The following is a 22,423-nucleotide window of genomic DNA, read 5'->3' as shown; positions in this document are numbered from 1 at the left end:
CCTATAATCCCCGATCAGGGGACTCAAATTAAATCAGTGTGGTGGTTTGCAGTCAGGCGACATTAGCAGCAGGCCCTTGGTGCATTCTGTCGATAGCCGTTCTCTGCTTTAACACTGGGATGGAGGCACAGGACAGAGAGGACAGACAGAAAGAGACACTAAGTGTGCGTGAGTGAGAGAAGAAAGCAGAGCGTACACTCTGTTCCACTCTGTTGCCTAGCAACACTTGCCCACTGTCTGTTCCCATCCTCACTGTGGACGCATCACTCTCGTAGTGAACTGGTTTTCAGGCGTCACATGAAGCCCTGTGAGAGCAGGGTTCAGGGACAGATGGAAACTGGATTAGGCAAAAAAAAAAAATGCAATGACCTCTTTAAAAGTGCAAATAGGTGAAGGCAATGTGTCATTTAGTTACTCATACAAGCTGCTGCGTCAGGGCCATGTCCCGACTCGGCCTCTTTCTGAACTTGGTGGATTTTTAAAAACACAGCTGGAAATTTCTGCCACTAGAGGTCTCTCAGTCAAAGCAATGAAATCAAAAGTTTGAAGACGTCATGAATTAGCACGGGATGCCGGGAGTCATGTTCGCTGACTTCCTTCCTCACTGCATGGATGCAGGCAGGAAATTTGCATGAAGGCAACACAAAAAAACACAAAAGACAGTGAACGTGACACAGGACTGGGTAATTCTGACATGAGAAAGACTCCGACCAGCCATGACAAATGAGGACCCCCGGACCTCGAAGAGGCGTTATGTTGGGCGCATGGTCATGGTTTTGATATGAAAAGTCTGACACAGTCAAGGTTAGAAAGCCCATTTCAATCTATCATTCCCTTCAATAAAAGAGGAATAAAACTCTGGGTGCTGGGCAGCCAATGACATGCCAGCTAGCATCAAAACCTCCAAAAACACAACAGCAGACAGTTGTGCATTTGTGCAGGTCGGATAAGGTGAAAGATGATTGAAAACACAGGATTTGGGGTCAAACACTCAAACTCCCTACCTTACAAATGTTAAGGAGCTGGAATGAGATTAAACAACATTCAGCAATAACAACGGTGATCGTGCTGGAGAGCAAAAGTTGATGCTGAGGTCGCATTATAATTTTGCTGCACGGTGGTTTGGTTTGGACAAATCTTAAAGGACCAGTGTGTAGGATTTGGTGGCATCTAGTGGCGAGGTTGCAGATTGTAACTGACTGACCAACCCTCACCTCATCCTGCCCTACGAAGGCTCTGCAGTGTTCTGTTTGTCCATTCTGGGCTACTGTAGAACATGCCGATGCAGCATGGCAGACTCCTTGGAAGGGGACCCACTCCCTCTGGAGATATAAAGAGCTCATTCTAAGGTAGCAAAACCACAACTCTTCTCATTTTCAGGTGATTATACACTAATTAAAAAACATAAGAATATTATATTGCATGCCCCTAATCCTACACTCTGGCCCTTTAAATGGATCTCTTGTTCTGTAATTGTGCTCCACAGATCAGAAGATACAGCAAACTGACCTTCACAATAGGCAAACATTTGAAATTCTTAGGTAACGCTAACAATTAGGTGGCCATTTGAACTTTTTGCTATGTATGCAGGACTAAATATTTGGTCAAAGTTTGAGTGGTTAAATTAAAAAGATGAATTCTTCCTCTTGAGTGGACCAACAACAGAGGAGGTCTGTTTCATGTTAGCATCAGGATAATCTTATCATGGCATAGTGGGAACTCTTCTAAAAAAAAGTTTTATCATAGCTGTAGTAGCAGTCGTAGTAACAGGCCTACAGTATGTGGTACCACAGTACCTTGCCCTTGGTGTGCAGGTGGTGATGGCGTATGTTTCTGGCAGTGATCATGGCCAGCTGTCTCTGGATCCACTGAAGCTCCATCTGAGACTGCCTCAGCAGCTCCTCCACATGAACACTGGATGTGTGATCCCGCATTATCACCTGCAAAAGCCACACAAACAGAGATTACACACTTCAAACCTCACATTCTCCTCACACCTCCGTACAAGCATATGCTTACTGAAGCACACACACAAACAAAACCAAGACATACAACTGAATGGATGCATTATAAATGTACTGCAAGAATATGTATACATGGGAAAAGTACACTCAGTATTCACAAGAAATACCTTGGTATTTTGACAAGTAATTACTTGTATAACTCAAGTGTTCGAGGTACCTTTTTTATTTGAGTGTTTCTAGTTAGGACTTTAGTTCCACTACATTTCAGATTCAAGATGGATAATTGTGTGATGTGAGAGTTTACATGAGTAATATTCCATTAAAGTTTCTTTTTCATCATCATGTGCACTTTTATTTTAGTTAACTGCCACTCATAACGACACATAATAAATCCATCGCCAAGAAAGCTGTAATGTACAAATCACTGTAATTTCAAGCAAAAAATGTTCAAAAGTGTACATGTTGGACAATCTTTACAAAAGTAAAGTTTTGTGTAGAAAAGATTTTTCCAGGAAAATGATTGTTTTATTTTCCGTTATCATCACAAATATTCCCCAAACTTAGTTGACCTTGAAGCAAACTTTAATGTAGCAAACAAAAACGTGCAACTGCACGTACAAAAACCACAAACACAGAAAAGGACGCATCGCATAATGCATGCGCGCAGCACTAACAAATCCAGCAAAGAGTTTCTTGGCACTTACTGTTCAATTCCTTCATCTTCTTTCAATAAAAATCACACAACTTGCTTGTTACTCTAAGTATACAATCAATCCCTGACAGCAAACATTTCAAATTTAACACTGTCGCATCAGTATGTCTATATGCATTTGTAGGTGCTGACTGTTATGATTGACGTATACATGTGTCTGTCCATGTGCATGTGTGTGAGCGTGCTCAGTAAGAGAGCAAGAGAGGGCTTCACTCAGTTACATAAGAGAGGATTACTGTATCACAGCAACACAATGACGGGGGGAGCGTGGAAGAAACATCAGCTTTTATTAGTCAGTACTAAATCCCCATCTATGCTGTCCTGTTTAGTACCTTTGCGCAAACACACACACACACGCACACACTCATGCACAGGAATACCGTATTCACAGTAACTACCATGCAGCGATACATGGAAGGTTAAGAAGGTTAATGCTGCTTGTACCTCAGGAGATTTGACTTATCTTACTCCACCGCTGCATCGTAATAAATACTCAAACAGCTGATTTCAGTCATCCGTTTTTATACTAATGCACTTTTTGGTAATAAACAAGAACAACTGCAAGCTCACATTTTAAAAAAAAAAACATTAAACAGACCAGTTTTTGTTTAGAGATACTAAAAAAACTGCTTTTTTGAATACTGACAACAATAAAGTGACAATAATTCATAGAAAAAGAAGAAAAACAAGTGTTTTCGTACTTGCTTTTTCTCAGAGGTAATGGGGGGAAAGAACTGTAGGATCTATCAGCTCACTCTTTCCATCTCTCATACAGCCTCAGCCAAATGCTCAAACAGCTTCTCTGTGCTGACTCACCTTGGACAGCTTCTATTTCCTCGCAGGGGACTGGAGGAGGACAGACAAAACAACAACAACAACAACAAAAACAGCAACAACGACAAAAACAGAAAGCTCGGGAATCCTGTAGATTTATGAAGGAATGTACCATCCTGCCAAGCCCTCCATCAACCTGCAGTGCAAAGCATCTCTCCCACAGACTTACCAAAGTGAGAGGAGAGAGCTGTGCCTACGTCATTATCCAGGCCTGAATGGGGGTTTTCATTTGCTGTCTACCTATTAATACATCTATCATCCCTTTACTGTGATTGATTTCACAATATTGCCACTTTGTTTCAGAGTATGTCATTTCTCTCTGAGGAAGTGTATTATTATTGAGACGCCATGTAGTCATCTGAGCTTGACTCAGAGTAAACAACTTGCACGTGAGCATTGTTTTAAGGAAAGAAAAAAGTTTGTCCTACAAAATATCTTTTAAAACATAGTTGTGAATGGTTTTGGAGTCCAAGCGCAGCATGCATCGAAAGCTTTTCGCGCATGCACTTCATCTGCAGGGAAAGAATTTCAGCAACTGGACAAAAACTTTGTCAAAAGTCAGTTTGCATTGCTTAAAAAATACCAAAGAAAGAGTGTTTCTAATGCTGCACCTGAATAACTGCCACACTTAATTGTTCATAAAAATCCTCATAATGCATTTAGTGCTAAATTCTTCAGTAAACTACAGTATACTGCCACGGATATCTCTGAAAGATTATTACCAATTGCAGTGATGCTCTTTGGTCTCTTTCATCCTCTTCACAGTGATCTTCCGCCTTGCTGGCTTCTCATCTTTTTGGTTTTGGCGAACTCTGGTGCCATGTGTCCGCCTTGTAATCCTCAATATTAAGCCTTAAAAACTTAACACTCTAAAACCAAAAAGCAAAAAATGCTGGGATGCTGTGTGTCATAGCACTACATAATGATTAGTCCAAATATGTTTTTCTCCTTCACATATCTGCAAGCACGTCACATTCAGGACAGCTTCTCCCTTTTGCTCTTTTCAAACTGAAGTCAGTTATGATTCAGAATTTTCTCTCATGGTGCTCTTGTACCCAAGGCTGCCTGCTGTGGGACCATATGGCACGCTCATCAAGAGGATGAAACACAAACAGGAGATGGAAAAGAGCATTTAAGGCTAACTTCTCACCTGTTATCACAAAATGGGGGGGAAAATGGCCTCACGAAAGGTACGCTGTCAACGCTCTTCAGGGCTTGGAACGTTCGCTTTTGGTTACACTTTTGGTTAAGCTAACACATAATTAATAGTGCAGAAGACACAGTTTGACATGTAACAAATTAAAACACATTCACAGTCCATCCACACAGGTGTTTTACCTTCGCCTAATTAATAATAATTAGCTTATCTCAGATTTTCCTGTTCATGTTGCATCTGGCGGGAACTTTGCTTTCCATTAGCGCTTGGAGTTTGGCGTCATTCCAAGCTCGGCTAACTTTAACCCGAGTATAGTCAACATTATTGAAACATCTGTGTGGTCATGCAGGACCTTTAATGCTGCTTTACATTTTTTGTGGCTACTTGGGGGCAAAAAAAACTCCCCAACACAGAGCCAGCCCAGACATGCTATCATCTTACAAAGGTTAGGCTAACCTGTTAGCAAAAGTTTGCTTGCACATGAAATGAAAGCTAACAGTAAATCTGTGTGTGCTTGGTCTTTTTTCTGGCCACCTGATACATAAAAATCCAATATTGAGAAAATGTGGTTCTTTAGGTAGCATATGCTGTGTTTAGTAGAGCTTTTAGCTAAAAATGGCTAACTGATGCTGTAGCGGTGACACTGAAAACCAGCTCTACGCACTGTTGAGCTGTGTGATCATCACTTATCATGTTGGCCATCCAGCATTCAAACTCCAAAGTAAAACCTTCTGAATCAATTAAATCTGATTCATCTGCAACTGATTTCATTTAATGGTCCCAAAAATGTGCCTGATACAAACAGAGACGTATTCACCATGAGCTTCAGAAAAGATTTTTATTGATAGTCTTACATCAAGACATCATTGGTTATGGAGATTTAAAAAAAAACAAAAACATAATAGCACAGCTCCAGATCTAATGCGTTGTTGTTGTTGTTGTTGTTGTTGTTGTTGTTGTTGTTGTTGTTGTTGTTGTTGTTGTTGCTGCTGCTGCTGCTGCAGTCATTGGTACTGGTCTCAAATCGTTGTCCAGATCATTTTTCAGAAGAGAAGTCTTTCCTCACTTCTTAGTCAGGCCAAACTGCTGCAAACACTCACCTTGACAGATTAACAGGTCCCAGAAGTTTCTACCACACTATTAATGCAGTTTCTTGTGTTCACTTGTTTTAATCCAGACAGAAGTGCTGTCCTAACACACCTCCGCCTCCTTTTAGTAACTGTGTTGCCGTTTCAAACTCCAGTGGGATGCTCTTGATCTGAGACTGCTTCAGATCTCTTTCCATCAGCTGGGGAACATGGGACACATTATTCATGCTGCCCAGATGACAATGAGTGTGAGATGAGCAGTAGCATTAGTAGATTATTATCAGAAGTGTCACATCACCTCATATGTTGTTATCTCCAGCACCTCGCTGATGTCGTCCTCTTGTTCTGGCAGGGACGTGTTGATCAGCATAGCAGCTTTGGCCACATCTGGATGGTGATGCTTCTGCAGCGTCTGCAGGAAAGAAGATGAAAAAAATGTTAGCCTGAAATGAAAATGAATACTTCCATAAAATTGGACTCTTGAATGCTACATTACGTTTTCCAGTTGACGTGACAAAAACCTTAGCTGACACAAGCCATGGCTCAGTTGTAGCCCACGTCATGAATGATTCATTTGTGAATGCAAAACCCTCACAAACTGTACACACCTTAATCTCCCACAAGCTGCTCTCTAAGGCACGGCACTGAGCGGGATCCTCTTCATCCATTAGATACGGGTCCTCCAGAGGCTCTGTCATTATGAACAGAATTAAACATCTACATAATATATCCAAAAATACTTCCTTGGATTGTGGATACATCACAGTAAAATTCTTACGTGTTGAGAAATTCCAACCATGAACAAAAGCATGGCTGGCACTCACCATCTTCTGTGCTGGGCTTGTGAATAAGGACTCTGCAGGATGGGTGGCGGCGGATCAGGTTGTAGATGAAGGGCAGCACCATGAGGAGGGCCGTGGCAGGTGCTGTGAGAGCCAAGCGAGCCAGGCGTTTGGCAAATGCAGCCACCAAGTACACTGGCAAGTGACTGAAAGTAAACACAAACACATGTATACTTTCTCAGTTTTTATGACCATTATCTTGAATAAATTAATAGGTAACTTAACATTTTAAAGATTTCAGATACAGTCAGCTTTAAATAAAAAAAAAAACACATTTTCCACAGCAACTATTGTTGCGGTAAAACCTCCATTTAGATCGGTCAGGCTCATCAGTGGTCAGCAACCAATAGTATTAGCTATACTGTGTAAACTGAAGGTTTAAAAAAACTTTCAGTGAAGCATGATCTCACCTGGAGCTGAGGAAGAGGTTAGCAAGGTGGAAAAAGCGTGCTCTGTACTTCACGTGGAACACAGAAGGTTCAAGCAGATTATACAGCTTCTTGTAGAAATCAGGGTAATCTCTGTAAAAACGCAAACAACATACAATACACTATTTATGTCATTCAAAAATATGTTTTAGTCATGTAATGTGACGATGAAAAGTGTCCAAATTAATTTTTTTTTCACGAGATACTCACAGGTTGTGTTGATGAATGAGGACGAACAGGCCATTGAGGGCCAGCAGGCTGATAGCCCCACCTGTTCATCAAACACACAACAAAATGCCATATCATCATTACAAGCATCACCCAAGAGAAATAATATATCCAAGAGACCACATGTAAAAATGGCTATTTTCAAGGAGTCGGTGAACACTGTCACAACTAACCAACTTCATAGGCTGCAGTCAGGAAGTCAATCATCAGTGTGGGTTTACTCATGTGTGGCAGAATGGAGTCATGCAGGATCACCAGGACCTTTTTGTACATGTTGCTGGGCAACTACAAGAAAGAGATGAGAAATTAATGGGACACAATGACTGCTCAGTGTCATAGGTGTGTACAAACAACACATTCTGACTGTAGAAAAACTGTTTAAAGAAGTCAAAGTACTCTGACCACAGCAACACTTGTAGCATGTCATGACACAGGTATACACAAATATACAACCATTTTCTATCTGGAGAAAATTGTCTAACATAAAAGAATGAAATAAAATGTATGCATGACAGTGCAATAATCATGCAATTACGATTTTTATACCTTATACTTGAGAAAGCCCAGCCACATCCTCTCAAAGGCACGCCTGTGCTCCTGGAATGAGGTCGAACGTTTAAAGTCGTACCCAGAAAGCATTTTAGTTGCAAGCAGAAAACGTCGATGTCTGATTAAAAATATTTAGCTTACATTCAGTCTGGCAGCTTTCCAGTCCTCATGCTTGGCTGAAAAATACAACACATTCAAATTTTTAAATAGTAAGTCACCATATAAAAATGCAGCTTTGCATTCTGTACATGTTGCTGTTCTCCAGTGTAAAATATTACGACATAGCTCTGGCTAACGTTACGCTACTGGAAATCGATTCTTCTTTGCCACTCTAAAACTGCAGCCGCCAGTGAAGCACAGCACGACTTGCTGTGTTGGCTGCAGTTACGGAGCAGTGAAGCGGAATTGATTTCTGGGAAAAGAAATCAGCCATTTTATTTCATTTAAAGTTCATTTTTGGTACTTTTGACCCTGCATATTTCCTGTGTCACCCAATGGATACATAAAAGACAATTATAAGTTAGCTGATGTCCATGAACTTAACTTACACAAATTGCTTTCCATTTAATATTCGCGACTCATAATCAGTATACAGGTACACAGACGCTGCAGGGAAGTAGCAGGGTCCCATTTGGGCATAACAAATTACACAATATCGGATCAGTGCACAGACTCATGTATCCGATCCTGCATTTTAGGATTTTAGAACAAACTCACACTATGGCATAATGACAATATCAAAAGGCAGGTCTCACCTCCCTGTTTGACCATAAAGTTGGTGAGCTCTGACTCCTGGCTTGGCACACTGATGTTGGACATGAGGGTGAACACATTGTTCTGATATACAGGCACCACTGCCTGAGAGGAACAACACAAGCCAACAGCATTCAGCGAGTTAATACTCACAAATTGTTCCTAAATTGTACCAAAGAAAGTGTTAAACAAGCACACTACAGCATGGGAGCTCAGCACTAAACAGAGTTCTCCTACCCCTTTGTGTTTGACCATGACTTGGCCCACATTTTCCCGGATGGAGCTCATGACGTAATAGCGCACATCCTCCATCTCAAGGAACTCCTGGAATCTGGAGATCAGCAGGGAGTTGTCTGCGGTTTTGGACAGCAGTCCGTCCACCACTGCCTGAGCATGATATAACAAATGACAGACATATCAGAAGGTGCATGTGCTACAAATGATGAAAAGGTTGATGTTTTCAAAATGTAAAAAAAGAACATTTTCTCATCTTTTTATTACTGAAGTGACATAAAAGAAAAGGTGAAGAATATTATTAATCCCTACCCCGATGAGTTCCCTGGGGAAGCTGTAATGTTCACTCCAGTCCAGGTCCTCCAGGGGATGCTGGCCTTGTGCTGCAGCAAACTTCATTAGACAGCAGAGGGCACTCTCCTACATCCAGACAGTTATTTAACAATGAATCATGATGCACATGCACACTGAAATGCAACATCAGACAGTTAACAGCTAAATGTTGACTGGCATCAATGGACCTGAGCTGCTGCCATGACAAAATAAAAGCCAAAAATCTACCCCATAACACTGGATTCTCACCATCTACAATTATTACCATGGCTTTCAGCAATAATAATAAACCAGTTTGCAGACAATAGTGATTCTAACAGGGCCAAAGAGAAGTGTTATTATTAAAGAGGATGCTTACTCCAGGACATTGGTAGTAATACCAGTGTACTTCATCATACCTGCCAATCATTTGTGCACGAAAAGTCTGCACTGCCTTAGTGAGAGGTATAAGAAAAGACCCATGTGTCTGCACATGTGTAATTACTTAAACTCACTTTGATATAAATTTAAGTCAAAAAGAACTTGTTCATCTGCATGACCCTTTAATTCTGTTAGTCTGAAGTAAACGTGTGACAAAAGAAACAAGAATCATGACTCTATACTACAATACCTGCTCCAACATATCTCTACAAGACAAACTGAGGGTCTGTGAGCACCATGTCCATTCAGGCCATCAGTCCGCTCACCTTGACTCCGTGAGATTCATGGCTGAGGTGCTCAAGCAGCATCTCCACACAGCTGTTGTAACGGTGTCGCATGAACAGGTGGTACTTCTCCTCAGCACTATACCCTCCTGAGGCAGAAAACACACAAACAGTCAAACAGAATGACTAATATGATTTGCAACCCTCGTGAGAGGATGTAACCATGCTCTTGTCTGATGTACAGCCAAGTCAAACCCAGGGGAGGAGAAGCAGTCTCTTTAGTATATGTTATTCCATCAGGGCTGACATTTATGACATTCATGAAATGTGTAAGACAGACAGGACTTAAATGTCCAGTCATTTTCAGCACGAGTTTCACTGGATCAATCTCATGAGTTGTAGGTAGAGCAGTGCTGGTGTAAAACTTGCTGACATCCACCTCAGACCTAGAGTTAATGACAAAGGGCTCTCAGTCTACACTCACCAGCACTCAACGCCTCCTCTTCTTCAGGCAGTTTTCCTATGAACAGCTCTTTCCTCTCCAGCAAAGTGCAGAACAACTTGCTGCACGCCTCGATAGCACTGATAACATCCTTCTCTTTTTTTGACTGGAAGTGGACACAGAATGCAAACACATGCACAGTATTGTCTTAATAACCCAGAGCAGCAGACAACCTGCTAGCTTACCAGCATGTATACAGTTGAGGTGCTCAAACGGCTGTGTGTAACTTTGTTCTGTATATTTACCTCAAGGGCCTCGATGGTGTCAAAAACGTCGTTGGCATGTTTTTTGTTCTCAAGTATAGCTGCGACTTTGCTATTTAAGTCAGTTTTGGCTTTTTTTACACGTTGTTCTGTTGTTTTTGCCGAACTCACGTTGCGTTTTTTGGCCGGCGCCATGATTACTGAGTGATGTTTCGTTCACGTGACATTCGAAGAATACGAAAAAAATGGTGGAGGGCACATATCGTAGAAACTTGTTATGAATGTGAACTCATAACTAGATATGATTGTAGAATTATTGTGGTATCAAGGTGTAAATTCCATATACATATATGTATTTTTATTATCTTTCACTGCCGTGGAAGTAAAGCAATCAGTTAAGCGTTGAGTGCTAATTCACTGTATTTCTACAGGTCTGTGAATGCAGCGTTAGTCCTAAACACTCAATTGTTGTTGCGCCCCCCAGTGTCTGGAGGATGAAGTGTTTACTTGTTATATCTGTCCCATGTAAACTTTGCATTCACCACTGTACATCTGATACAAAAGCTACAGTGTCCACTTTTAATATTGATGTTGACTTGCCAATAAATGGCCTACAAATAAAAGATTTAAATGTTCCCATTCCATTTCCAGTTTAATCAGCATTATTGAAGGTTTCTGTAAATTTGTCGATGATCTTACTGACACTAATATAATTTTCAACAAAGGACATAGTGGTTAGAAATACTTGCAATATGCTCCTTCATGTACAAAAACGGCTGGTGTGCCTAAAATGATAACTAAGCGATTTTATAGATTGTGGACTTGTGGTATGGTGCAATTGCTTTACAACCAGTATGGACAGGAGAAATGATTATAGCAACCAGTAACTCTTTTCATGCACATATAGGTATGTAAGTATTATATTAAGGTAGACATGAAAAAAATCCAAACTCATTCTTAAGGGTCAGCATAAAAGACAAAGAGTTCAGCAGCTTTACTGACAACTAATACTGAGATGCAGGTTGGCAGCAGACATCTACATTTGTTACAGGACACATTCAGAGTATAATAAAGAACACAGAGGCTTTAATTATCCTGTTTGTTTAATAATATTTTTATAAGAGAAGCAAAGTTTAATCCCACTAAAAAAAAGAAGAAGAAGAAAGAGAGAAAGAAAAAACATACACTAAAAACACAGTTTATCCCAACAAAACAGACAGAACGCTTTAGGGAGAAAATGTCTCTTCTTTCAGCAGGCAGGATGACCTAATCAGAGTCATTTCCTACATCTGCATTGTCCTGTGGGGGGAAAGGAGAAAGACAATGAGTAAGAAAATATAACAATGGATTTTTAATGTCAAACATCAGGGTTTTAAATAAATGCTGTTACTCTATTATCTATTTATAATCTCACACTGGTGCACTTTAATGTATTGTGCTGCTTTATGTGGTGGATTTGCTGTTCTGATACCTGTTTCTGGTCCTTAGTGTCCCGTGTGTCACCTGCTGTGGCTTCAAAGTCATGGATAGGAAGTGTGGACATCCAGCTGACCATGGAGCCCTCCTGACACTCTGTTTCAACAATGGTTGGGTAGATGTGAGCCTCTTTGAAGGCCTTGATCTGCTCCTCCTCGCGGTCCCATTCCAGCCGCTCATGCAGCCCGTCCCCTCCGAATCGTTTGTTGTACCGGTCAAAGTGAACCCTTTCCAGGACCAGCCCCAGCCCTGGAGCTTTGGGCACATCCACCTTCTCCTGTCCCCAGCTGCGCTCCATCACTTCCTCCTTCGCGTAGCCTTTGATCACTGCAATCACCAGGCCTATCATCTTGCGGATTTGGTGCAGCATAAAGCTCTGGCCTCGCACAGTGATCACTGCAAACTCAGTGTTGCTGCAGATGAAAGGTTCTCCGCAAGACATCTCTGTGATGTAGCGGCGGGCACTGGGGTCATGTGGGGCCTTCTGAGAGGTGAAGTTATGGAAGTTATGGGTGCCTTTGTAGAGCGCAAACAGACGGTTGACCCTCTGAAGTGTCTCTGGCTCAAGGCGAAAGGCTGCTATATTCCCGGTATCATAGTCTTTTGGGGAGAAGGCCACTGTTGGGATCATATACGAGTATGTGCGACCATCACAGTTGTTTTTGGAATTGAAACCCTGGGTCACCCGTTTAAGACCTGTCGCGACAAAAGGAAGAATTAATTGGTTAATGTTAAAACTCCCTCCTCTTTGCCAGATTATGAGAAACAATGTGCAACAACATTAATGTAAGATGAAGAATTCATCATCTTGGACTTGTTCTCAAAAATGTAATTCAGCAAATACAACAAGGACCAGTGTCTCACCGAGCACTCTGATCTGAGTTGGCAGATGCTCATTGATTTTTCCAGCGATGTCGTCGATCAACCGCAGCTTTAGAGACACCACTTGACCAGCTGCAGATACACCCTTGACAAATTCAAGCAAACAACAACACAGCTCGTCAATGAGATACCAGTCATAATCATGCCAACTCTTATCGTGGCTTGTTAAAATACATCAGCACCCTTTACAAAACAGCGCTGCCTGCACAGACCCATACCTTATCTGTTCTGGCACATCTTTGGAAAGACATCTTCTTCATGTCCTCGCCATGGTTTTCCGGAATGCAACCGGATTTAATAAGTGCAGTGACCAGATCATCTTCAATCGTCCTAAACTGAGAGTTTCCAGGATTTCTCTGAAACACAGAAACATTTACAATCTAGCAAGTTTTAAGAAAATAAAATGCTTATAGTATGTATGGTATATGTATGTATGTATGTATAGTATGCTACAGTATGTACCTGCATGCCATAGTATCCCTTTCCAGAGTATGCCAAGAGGAGAACCACTTTCTTTTTGGGGTATTTCTTTTCATCATCAGTGTTTTCCCCCTCGGCTTTTATTCTTTTTGTGCCTTTAACCTTTTCAGCAGATTCTTCATTTTCCTCATTGGGTCTTTTCAGCAGCTTGGCTGTCTGCTCATCTCTGGATGCTTCAGTCATCATGCGAATGAACTGATAACTACCACCTGTGATGATGACACGAAAAACGAAAAGGTATTTCAGCACAGGACCAGACTGAATCCATTCACACTGTCACACTGTCTGTGTTTGGTTGGCTTACCGATTCTCTCCAAAGTCAGTCTCTGGTTAACTAAGGCACTCAACAGTGGTAAGATTTTCGACATGTCACGCTAAGCCATCATGACAAATTCATGCAGCTCAAAGATGCAAACTGGCTTTTCAGCTGAACTACGGAAGCTAACGCGGAGCAGAACACAATATTCAGATGAAACTAACTCCAACCATCCGTGGACGAAATATACAATCTCCTAAAGACTTAAGTCAGCCTCTTCAACTTACATTTAATGACTATAATCATAAATAATTATAAATAACGTGGAAAAACTGCAGCTTAAGCTTACAGTTCTGTGGTAGATGCGGTAACATTCACACATGGCAAATGTCAACTTTGACCTCTACTGTTAATATCGCGAGAGTCGTCTTGTTCTCGTGTACGCATACGTCACAGCAGTACGCTGCACGCCGGTATCCATTTCGTTTTTAAAAAAGGAAAAAAATGAATGAAGTGTCGCCTCTTTATGGACAAAATAATGTCAGTGTTTGATAGCAGTGTTGTCGCCGTTCGTTTATTTTAAATCTCTTTGTTTATAAGGCAATTTTTACATAAATTTATACGAAAAATCGAACCTTTCCACTTTGTAATTTGATCTTTAATGAAGACTCCTAATGTGCTAAACGTAAAATGACGTTATTTCGTGTTTAAGGACGTATCGGGGAATACCGTTATAATTTTTCAACAAATTTGCATTACCTAAGGAGACAGTCAGTCTCAGAGAACTGTTGTCACAGCGGCCAGTTTAGCCTGAACAAGAATGGTTTCATGTGTTTATGGAGTACAAGAGTAACATGAAGGACAAACAGTTCAAAGAGCAGTCAGAGAAAATACCGCATGTAATACCATGTTTGTCCACTTGAGTGCAGTAAAATCACACAAAAATAGGAGTCATTCAGATTCTATGGAGATATTATATGTTTCTAAATTCAAATGGCATCAAGTTGTATTTCAGTTGATGGTTTGCAATCCTATCTGACTTTCATTGTAAATCTCATGTTGTTATACTGGAGAAAACTTGCCAGACAGAATAACATTTGGTGAGGACTGTCAGTGAACAGTCATGGCCAAACACCCACTGAGTTTTTATTGTTCTTCAGAATTTTCATACAGAGTACAATTCATTGTGTTACAGGTTGAAACACAATATTTACTTGTAATGGATGATTGTGTTCAGAGGTTTACCTGGATCTCCCCCCATCTTTGCTCAAATATTCCGAACTCTTCATACAGTTTAAGCAAGCAGACATGATGATGATGATGATGATGATGAATGTGAGTTTGTTGTATAACCAAAAGACACGATGCACAGCAGAAGCCTTTCTTCATCATTTTTAGTCCATATAAAGAAGCCTCACTATATTAATCTACAGTAGCCACTCATCATAATGATCTGTGACTCATGTAAGTGTAATGCATGTGTGTAAACGCTGAAGTCAAATTATAGAGGCAAAGAGGCTCAGCACTTCCAGAGCTGAGAGGTGTTTACGTCTGTCTCGAGAACACCACAACAATGAGGGATACCGGTCACCAAGAGGTCAAACCTTTAGACTTTTAATCCTGGGATGGCCTTAGAATGCACACTTGCCCTTTTTCATAGCACCTTATAAGGTGACCAACTAGTTTTCTGCTGAAATCCCAATGCCAAACATAGACATGCTATGGGAAGAGGGCCCTGGTTGCCACGATCCTGTATCACACAAGGCATGTGCCCATTTTTCCAACAAATGCAGGTCTTACTGGACGCTGGTGATTCTGACTGTCATTCTTCAACACCGGTAATGCAGCAGATGCAGCTCTGCTGGATGAAACAGCTCATCGTGGGAGTATTTTTAGTTAAAGTAGCACATCATTGCTTCACATAGCTTTCTCTTCGACTGTCGCGAGCAGGGGCATGAGTGAGTGTTAAAGGCCCCCAAATTAAAAAGATGTGATTGAGTGTACTGTACAAAGTATTTTTCAGTTCACAAGTGGCTATTTCCTTACTCAGATGTCCCACAATAGCCCCAAGAATAGAGTTAAAATGACAAAAGAGTCTTTTAATTTGGTGGATTAAAATAAATAAATCATCTTCCTTATGCGACAAGTTAATTGTGTCTGTTCAGAACTTGTAGCAAAGTTCACATAGCCCCTGGAGTTAGACCTAAACAAAGCCTGCACTGTGTTTGTCCTCAGTATCCTGTGATGTCTCATCTGAAGGCCAACAGAAAGAAATGACATATCATATTTTTAATATGTGCAAAGGAAATGGAGTGACTTTGAAATATGCTGGCAATGAATGAACTTGAAAGAGAGAAGATATCTGTTATTTGTTTTTAATTCAAATCATACAGTGCCAGTCGATCCTAAAAATCATGATTTGTGCTAACTCAAGCAAAAATGCGCCAATTCTGCAGAATAATGACTGAATGGATGCTTGAAAGCGTCACATGATTTGTTACATTTTTGAAGTTAAGCACATTTTCACACCGCAACCGAATGAATTAGAAATGCACTGTGCGTCTGCCTCGTGATAACGTTAATCCTCCTGCATTTTGAGACACCGTATTCAGTTTTCAGCACTGCGTGAAATGGAGAATAGACTGTTTAGTGTCTGTTCAGTCTGAAACCGGGCTCTCAAAATAGAACCATGTTGTCATCATACAGATTAGTTTCATTTTGTTGTTCTTAATCGCCGATGTTGTATCAGTTACTGATGGAGTGCTTCTTTCTCTATGTCTGTTTTAGGGTTACTCTCTATGCCTGTATCTGAGTGTTATATTATGTTTTATTCCTTAAAAGCCTGACTAGGTCCGCTAATTAGCCACAGTGCTTACTTGTATCATCATTTACCAAACTTCCAAATAAAACAATAAATAAAAATTATAATAGGATCACTTATTTCCACATTCAGCACAGTTTCTTACTGATGAAGCCTAACAGCTGACATTACTATAGTCACAGAAGAAGGGAATTAGGAACTGTCCTTTCAGACAAGAGTATGTGTTTTATAACATGTTGTTGCTTACTGGCATCTGATTTTATTTTATGTTTTATCAGGCAATCCCAGCTGTCAGGATAGCTGCACACATTCAGTCTTTCCTTGTCACTGAGCAGTCTGATTATAGCAGCACGCATTAATCACACTGTCTTAAAATACCTTGTCTTTCAGATAGACAGCAGATACCGTAGGCTGCAAAAGACAGAAACCATCTCACACAGGAGCTATCTCATCGTCTGTCCGGATTTTGATTGCAACTGCTTAAAGGAGTCTTTTTGTTATCTATAGGTCAGCATTATAGCCAAGTCAGGACCATCTGCACTAGTAGAATAAAATATTTCTGATGGATTTTTTATGTATATGTAGTCTTTTTTCCTGAAACCATCATAATGTCCAGGTTAGATATGTCACTGTCCAATTTGACTACATGGCATCATGTCAAAGATAACTTTTAGGACTTTTGTAACAGATAAATTCCTTCTGACACTATGATAAAAGGCCACAGAGCAAATGATAAGGACTGACAGAGAATGGGACTCTTCTCACACAACCCCACTGGCAAATATAAGATAATCAAACCAACGTCTGGCAGCTTTTCTTGGGAGAAAGCAGGGATTTGTTTACACAAATATCCACATTTACTTGTCACTGCCACTCAAAATGTTACACCGTGGTGAACAATGGAGAAATTATTCAGTGGAATCGTAGAGAAATAAGACGCTCTGTTATATGAGCAGGACATTTTAAAATGGAATAGTGGGTTTTCGTCAATAACATCAGCAAATCGGATCTTATTTGTGATGAGTTGTGGTGAAATGTAATAAGCTAAAATGATTCAGGTATTTTGTTTTTATTACAGAATCTACAAAGAGGAATCTCAGTTCTTCAAGTGTAAACAGGCCATGGGAGAGTGAAATTGAAGACATAACAACAAACTTCTTACATTGCCAGGATTGCTGAACTACAATCTTGTGATCAACTTCAGTATTAGAGGTTTGGATTGCTTTTGAGCTATTCGTTTTACCTACTGTTGCAGAAAAACATTGATGGAGAAAAGATCATTTTATGTTTGTCTCTGACAAGTCTGTTATTATATTATCCCCAAAGTTATAGGAATTGTATTGAAAATATAAAAACATAAACGTAATGTGGGCTGTCTTGATAGCTTTGTCACCGCTCGCTCTCGCGCGCGCGCACACGCAAACTCCAACGTCGTGGAGAAAGAAAGAGAGAGAGCAGGACTTCCGGTGTCTCCAACCAATGAAATGATTCCACATGCGGACACCGAACACCGCATTCGACGCACGCGAGAGCTGCAGCGAACGAACGCGATTGGTGCCGATGAGGACGTTAGTGATTCCGCAACACACAGGCAGAGCGGACGAAGGGAGCAGAGCTGCAACTTAGCCACATGTTTAAATCATCTATTTGGACAGATTTATTCTGGAATTCGCTGTTTTACAAAAGAGAAAGGTCTTAAAATATCCAATTGGTACTGCGATGTTGATATGAATTGTTCGTTTAAGGTTTCACAGGAAAGCTAGCGGAGCACAGCCGGCGAATTCAAGCGGAGCCAAAGGAGCCCAACAGTTAAGCTAGCTGTAGCCTGTTAGCTCTCCGCTAGCACAGGAGCCGCTAACTCGTTCACTCTCGCCAGGCACCTGCACGCCGTGTTGTCCACTGTCATTAGCTAACAACCGGTAGCATTCAACACCGTGAGGTCCCGCTCCAGTATTTACAAGTATTTTTGTTTTAAGTGCCGGGTGACATCAAAGGAGGAGAGAACCGTGACAGGTTGAGGTTGGGACCAACAAGGCGAAACAAGCGGTGTCCTCAAGTGGCCGTCCACCATGGACAACGCACACACAAAGACGGTTGAAGAAGTTTACAGCTTTTTTAATGTGAACGAAAGCACGGGTCTGAGTTTAGAGCAAGTGAAGAAACAGCGGGAACGATATGGACCAAACGGTAAGGAACTGGTTAACACAGGTTTGTTCAAAAACATGTAGCCATACTCTCCCATGTCATGTATGGCCCATGGCTCCCGGTTTGTAACGGGCGACATGCCGAACGTACAGAGAGGTTGTTGACGTCACTATCTATGTTGAAATACTGCCAAGCATCACTTCTGTGACTCACTTTGTAAGCAACAGCTGATAGATCGTGTATTTGTGTAATTTTGCAAGGCTACTGCTACAGCAGTATGCTAATATTGTATTGTATATGAAGTACTGACATTCAGCTAACTGCTCGTTTGCGTCTCTTTTGTCTGCCGTCTGACTGGGGTGACCTGCAGAATTGCCAGCTGAGGAGGGTGAGTGGACCAAAATGCCAGGAGTCACCCGTTGATTTTAGATTCTCTCATTCCTAACTTTTCGGTGGAATGGGAACACTGGCATTATTTTTTTTAATGCAAATCTTGTTTTCCAGGTAAATCCCTTTGGGAGCTAGTGGTTGAACAGTTTGAAGATTTGCTTGTGAGGATCCTTTTACTTGCTGCCTGCATATCCTTTGTAAGTATAATTTGTCTTTTGTTAGCTGTACAAGTGATTAGTTCAATGTTCATATAACCAGTATGGACCAGATAGAGCTGCTCGTACTTGACTTGTACATTTACGTACAGGGAAGTGCTATATCTCCTTTACTGTGTTATCAAGATGGGTAGTAGTAAAAGACTCTGAGCAGGTTGTGTCACCTGTAAGAGGGCACGTTCAACACTCAACTCAACATAAATTTGAGCTAAGATTGAGTGTTTTAGTTTTTCAGTAGTGAGATCTTTAATACAAGAGCCTGTTTCATTTCCTCCAAGACTGAATATGGGGAAGATGAAACATAATTTTCTGCCAGTTGAATATTGTCTCCACCACCATCTTTCTTCTCACCCTTTCAATGATGAGTTCAGTGGGTTTTTTATTTTCTCAGCACAGTTCTGTCATCAGACTAAGTGTATGTAGTCCTCGTTTTGATTGATTCAGTGCAGATCACAACTTAGCAAGAACGCTGCTCAAAGTGGCTGAGAAAGCTGCCCAGAATCTGTCGGGTAACACAACCCAGATTACCTTTTTTTCATGATTCTGTCTTCACATATTTGTCAGTGCATATATGCTTTTGCTCTTGAAGCAAATCTTAAGTCATTGCAGCCTCTTTGAGCCTGTGTTTCAGAGGGATGATGTCAATACATTGATTGTGAAGATGTCCAGCGTGTAAAAGAAACAGTGACACATTGTTAACGTGGGAACAGATAGTTATGTCGCTTAGTGATCATGTGGCAAGTTGGTGGAATGAGTTGTGTGCTTTGTGTTTGGCTTTTAAGAGTGAAAGTGACGGACACCCGAGAAGTCCACATGTCTCTCTGATCATCGAATTTCCTGGTGTTATCAAGCCATCAAACTGTTGCAGTGACTTGAACATTACTTTGATGTCCAGTGTTCGTCATATCATGAATACAGTGTGACAGTTCCATACATGCACAGGCATAGCTTGTGGATGCTTGTGTTCTTGTCACCAGTGAGTGGCAATCCCTGGTGTAGATTATGTGACACAGTGTTAGGTTGGCTATCCTGAGGCCCTGAGTCTGAGGATTGGCTGTTGGCCGACTGCCTGAGAATATCATCCGTCACCGAGGCATGGCGATGACAGCCAGCTATGGTTACAAAGCTTATAAATCACAGACTGTAGTACACGGCTTGTTCTCAATCACACAAGCACATGCAGACACATTTATATTTTTTACATGAAAACACTGAGACCACAAATTTATATACAAACACTTGTTAGACTTTATATTAGTTGCTCAGGAACTGAAGGATACGCCATTGATAGACATTTAGAATTGAACTAGACATTTGATTGGCCATGCTTAAATAGGTTGGAGTAGAAGATGCAGAGTTGTTGGCATTTTGTTTGACACGCTTCTCTCCTGGCACAGATTCTAAAAGAGGAGAAAGTGGTTACTACGCTCTCAATCTGTCTAACATAACTTTATAACACACTTGGCCTAGTTTCTGCTATATTGGCAGAAGCTGGCTTTGTATGTATTATGATTATGAAATGATTGTTAGATACTTTAAAGTTTAAATCATTGTGCCAAATGTGAAATTGCAATCATAATTGGATTTATTGCCGCAAATAGGTTTTCACGTACAAGAGTTTTGCCTTTGAATTTTGGTACAATAATGTTAAATGTAGTTAAAGGGGGGGGGGGATGTCTGTGGTCTCACACTTCAGTATTAATTGTTATTTGTAGTGTATGTAATTATTGCTAATGTCTTTTTCTTTTTTTATATGTAGGTGCTGGCGTGGTTTGAAGAGGGGGAAGAAACCGTTACAGCCTTTGTGGAGCCTTTTGTTATCCTACTTATTCTCATAGCAAATGCCATTGTCGGAGTCTGGCAGGTAAACACAATACCTTTACAAATCTACTTTAGTTTAGGTTATTAAAAACTTGTCGTCTTGAGTCTTATGTTTATATACTGTTATGAAAGCTGATGAATAGTTGCCCTGAGTGGCACTGGCTTCCTTTTGCCAATTTAAAATTATAACCTAACAGTGGATAGTTGGGTGAGCATTACTTGGGAAATAACTTTTATGAGGAGGTTTTATCCAAATGTCCTAAACAGGAGTGATGGGAGATGGTGGCTGTCACTTTAATGCTGAAAACATGAGGATCAGTGGAATTTTGCAACCTGACCCTGCTGTGCCAGCTGTTCCTAATGGCCAACTGATTATGTTATAAAAATAGCTCTGTACCTGGAGCAAAAAAGTGGGGACTCAACTCAAAAACTTGATGTTTTACTAAAAAAAACATATCATAGAAAGAAAAAGTGCATCTCTGCAGAGTTTTTATTGTCTTTGATAGTTGTCACCAAATGTATGTTGGGAGTGTACAAACTGAATGGGAGTCACATGGAATGGAAAAGATTATAACAAAATTTTTATCATTAAAGACAGAAATTCAAAATATCACATTTCCCATTCAGGCCAAGATTACAGCAAACGTCCTATTGGACCCTCTGGGTAAAAACACACCAATCTCATGCACTTCTTCTTGTCCCAGTCACACAGGAAACCTAGCCCGCTTCACTTCCTCCACATTCGTTTTCATTGGCACTTTTGGCCAAGCCACGTCAATCCACACCATGTTTATGTGCATTTTCATTAACAGTACAAATGCACCAAGTTCTGTTGAGTGGTGACTGCAATGGACCATCTCTAGAGTCCGGTCAAAGTATGCCTGACTGCCTCCAACCAAGTTGCAGTGACATCAGATCTGCTTCAAGGGCGATTCAACGATGTGTTTAAATAGCCTCTGCTGCTATTGCCAGACTTAGCAGATACTTCATCAGTTTCAATTATTCTGTCTGTTTTTCAAGCAGTAAGTGGTAGATGCCAAGAAAAATCGGGACAACAGCCTGAAAATCCATGATGCTGAATAGTTGGCTACTGTCAACCCTTGCACAGTGCACTAGTGAAAGGCGCTAAAGAGGGTGCTGCTTTTAAACTCGATCATTTAGGCATGTCATCAGTGAAAGACGCACCTTTAAGCAGGTAGCCCTGTTACAATGGACTTACAAGTCCCTGTCTCCTTGGGCTGACCCACTGAGTCAAACCAAGCCAGCACAAGTGTATGGAAAAGGGTTATGGATGAGTGTTCTGGTCCTCATTCATTAACTTACCCTTTTGGGGAAACCCTAGCTCTTACCCTTTGACTGAGTAGAACAGCATATACTTTTCAAGACTAAAACGAGAAATCAAAAGCAGTTCTTTTGAATAGGGCCTGTAAGGGGGCATTTTTACAGCTCTTTGTTTATATATGCCTG

The 22,423-nt window shown here is 40.9% G+C and overlaps 4 protein-coding genes across 11 annotated transcripts in view; 1 reads left to right on the top strand and 3 right to left on the bottom strand.

The window, feature by feature from the left end:
- rimbp2a (RIMS binding protein 2a) overlaps positions 1-4,497 on the bottom strand; it is a 72,673-nt gene extending 68,176 nt beyond the window's left edge. For all 7 annotated transcript variants that reach the window (XM_070988825.1, XM_070988821.1, XM_070988823.1 and 4 more), the window contains exons 1-3: positions 4,233-4,497; positions 3,378-3,522; positions 1,797-1,940 (exon numbers count right to left, since the gene is read on the bottom strand). In XM_070988825.1, the coding sequence (XP_070844926.1) occupies positions 1,797-1,934 (138 nt within the window). In that variant the 5' untranslated portion in view covers positions 1,935-1,940; positions 3,378-3,522; positions 4,233-4,497. The remainder of the gene's footprint in view (positions 1-1,796; positions 1,941-3,377; positions 3,523-4,232) is intronic.
- A 989-nt stretch (positions 4,498-5,486) lies between these two features.
- noc4l (nucleolar complex associated 4 homolog) lies at positions 5,487-10,678 on the bottom strand. Of its 2 annotated transcripts, XM_070988974.1 has the most exons (15): positions 10,513-10,678; positions 10,250-10,373; positions 9,808-9,914; positions 9,101-9,208; positions 8,792-8,941; positions 8,557-8,659; positions 7,943-7,977; positions 7,799-7,849; positions 7,426-7,537; positions 7,235-7,295; positions 7,007-7,117; positions 6,579-6,742; positions 6,363-6,445; positions 6,053-6,166; positions 5,487-5,954 (listed from the first exon to the last, which is right to left on the bottom strand). In XM_070988974.1, the coding sequence occupies exons 1-15, from the start codon at positions 10,663-10,665 to the stop codon at positions 5,835-5,837; spliced, it is 1,596 nt and encodes a 531-aa protein (XP_070845075.1). In that variant the 5' UTR covers positions 10,666-10,678; the 3' UTR covers positions 5,487-5,834. The 2 variants fall into 2 exon arrangements, with proteins under 2 accessions (XP_070845075.1, XP_070845076.1); XM_070988975.1 differs by lacking the exons at positions 10,250-10,373; positions 10,513-10,678 and adding an exon at positions 10,102-10,204 and having other exon boundaries at positions 9,808-9,951.
- An 880-nt stretch (positions 10,679-11,558) lies between these two features.
- Positions 11,559-13,972, bottom strand: pus1 (pseudouridine synthase 1). The gene is made up of 6 exons (XM_070989096.1): positions 13,613-13,972; positions 13,291-13,517; positions 13,047-13,184; positions 12,811-12,913; positions 11,942-12,642; positions 11,559-11,769 (listed from the first exon to the last, which is right to left on the bottom strand). Exons 1-6 carry the CDS (start codon positions 13,674-13,676, stop codon positions 11,737-11,739), a joined length of 1,266 nt encoding a protein of 421 aa, XP_070845197.1. The 5' UTR covers positions 13,677-13,972; the 3' UTR covers positions 11,559-11,736.
- A 3,956-nt stretch (positions 13,973-17,928) lies between these two features.
- Positions 17,929-22,423, top strand: part of atp2a2b (ATPase sarcoplasmic/endoplasmic reticulum Ca2+ transporting 2b) — a 25,664-nt gene continuing 21,169 nt past the window's right edge. Inside the window, exons 1-4 of the mRNA XM_070988930.1 lie at positions 17,929-18,572; positions 18,901-18,918; positions 19,035-19,117; positions 20,895-20,999. Coding sequence (XP_070845031.1) covers positions 18,455-18,572; positions 18,901-18,918; positions 19,035-19,117; positions 20,895-20,999 — 324 coding nt within the window. The 5' untranslated portion in view covers positions 17,929-18,454. The remainder of the gene's footprint in view (positions 18,573-18,900; positions 18,919-19,034; positions 19,118-20,894; positions 21,000-22,423) is intronic.

Source organism: Chaetodon trifascialis, chromosome 20 (assembly GCF_039877785.1).
Source record: "Chaetodon trifascialis isolate fChaTrf1 chromosome 20, fChaTrf1.hap1, whole genome shotgun sequence".
Classification (NCBI taxonomy): Eukaryota; Metazoa; Chordata; class Actinopteri; order Chaetodontiformes; family Chaetodontidae; genus Chaetodon; species Chaetodon trifascialis.
The sequence above is the reverse complement of the archived record's forward strand: the minus strand, read 5'-3'. Positions and strand labels throughout refer to the sequence as shown.

What these genes read in the sequence shown, in the direction of transcription:
- noc4l (XM_070988974.1), bottom strand. Translation starts at nt 10,665, where the DNA reads ATGGCGCCGGCCAAAAAACGCAACGTGAGTTCGGCAAAAACAACAGAA. An exon ending in TCCCCAGGGAACTCATCGGG is followed by an intron (nt 8,942 to 9,100) that starts GTAGGGATTAAT and finishes TATCATGCTCAG; the next exon opens with GCAGTGGTGGACGGACTGCT. An exon ending in GGAAAGCTGCCAGACTGAAT is followed by an intron (nt 7,850 to 7,942) that starts GTAAGCTAAATA and finishes ACCTCATTCCAG; the next exon opens with GAGCACAGGCGTGCCTTTGA.
- pus1 (XM_070989096.1), bottom strand. Translation starts at nt 13,676, where the DNA reads ATGTCGAAAATCTTACCACTGTTGAGTGCCTTAGTTAACCAGAGACTG. An exon ending in GATGTGCCAGAACAGATAAG is followed by an intron (nt 12,914 to 13,046) that starts GTATGGGTCTGT and finishes GAATTTGTCAAG; the next exon opens with GGTGTATCTGCAGCTGGTCA. An exon ending in AACTCAGATCAGAGTGCTCG is followed by an intron (nt 12,643 to 12,810) that starts GTGAGACACTGG and finishes TTGTCGCGACAG; the next exon opens with GTCTTAAACGGGTGACCCAG.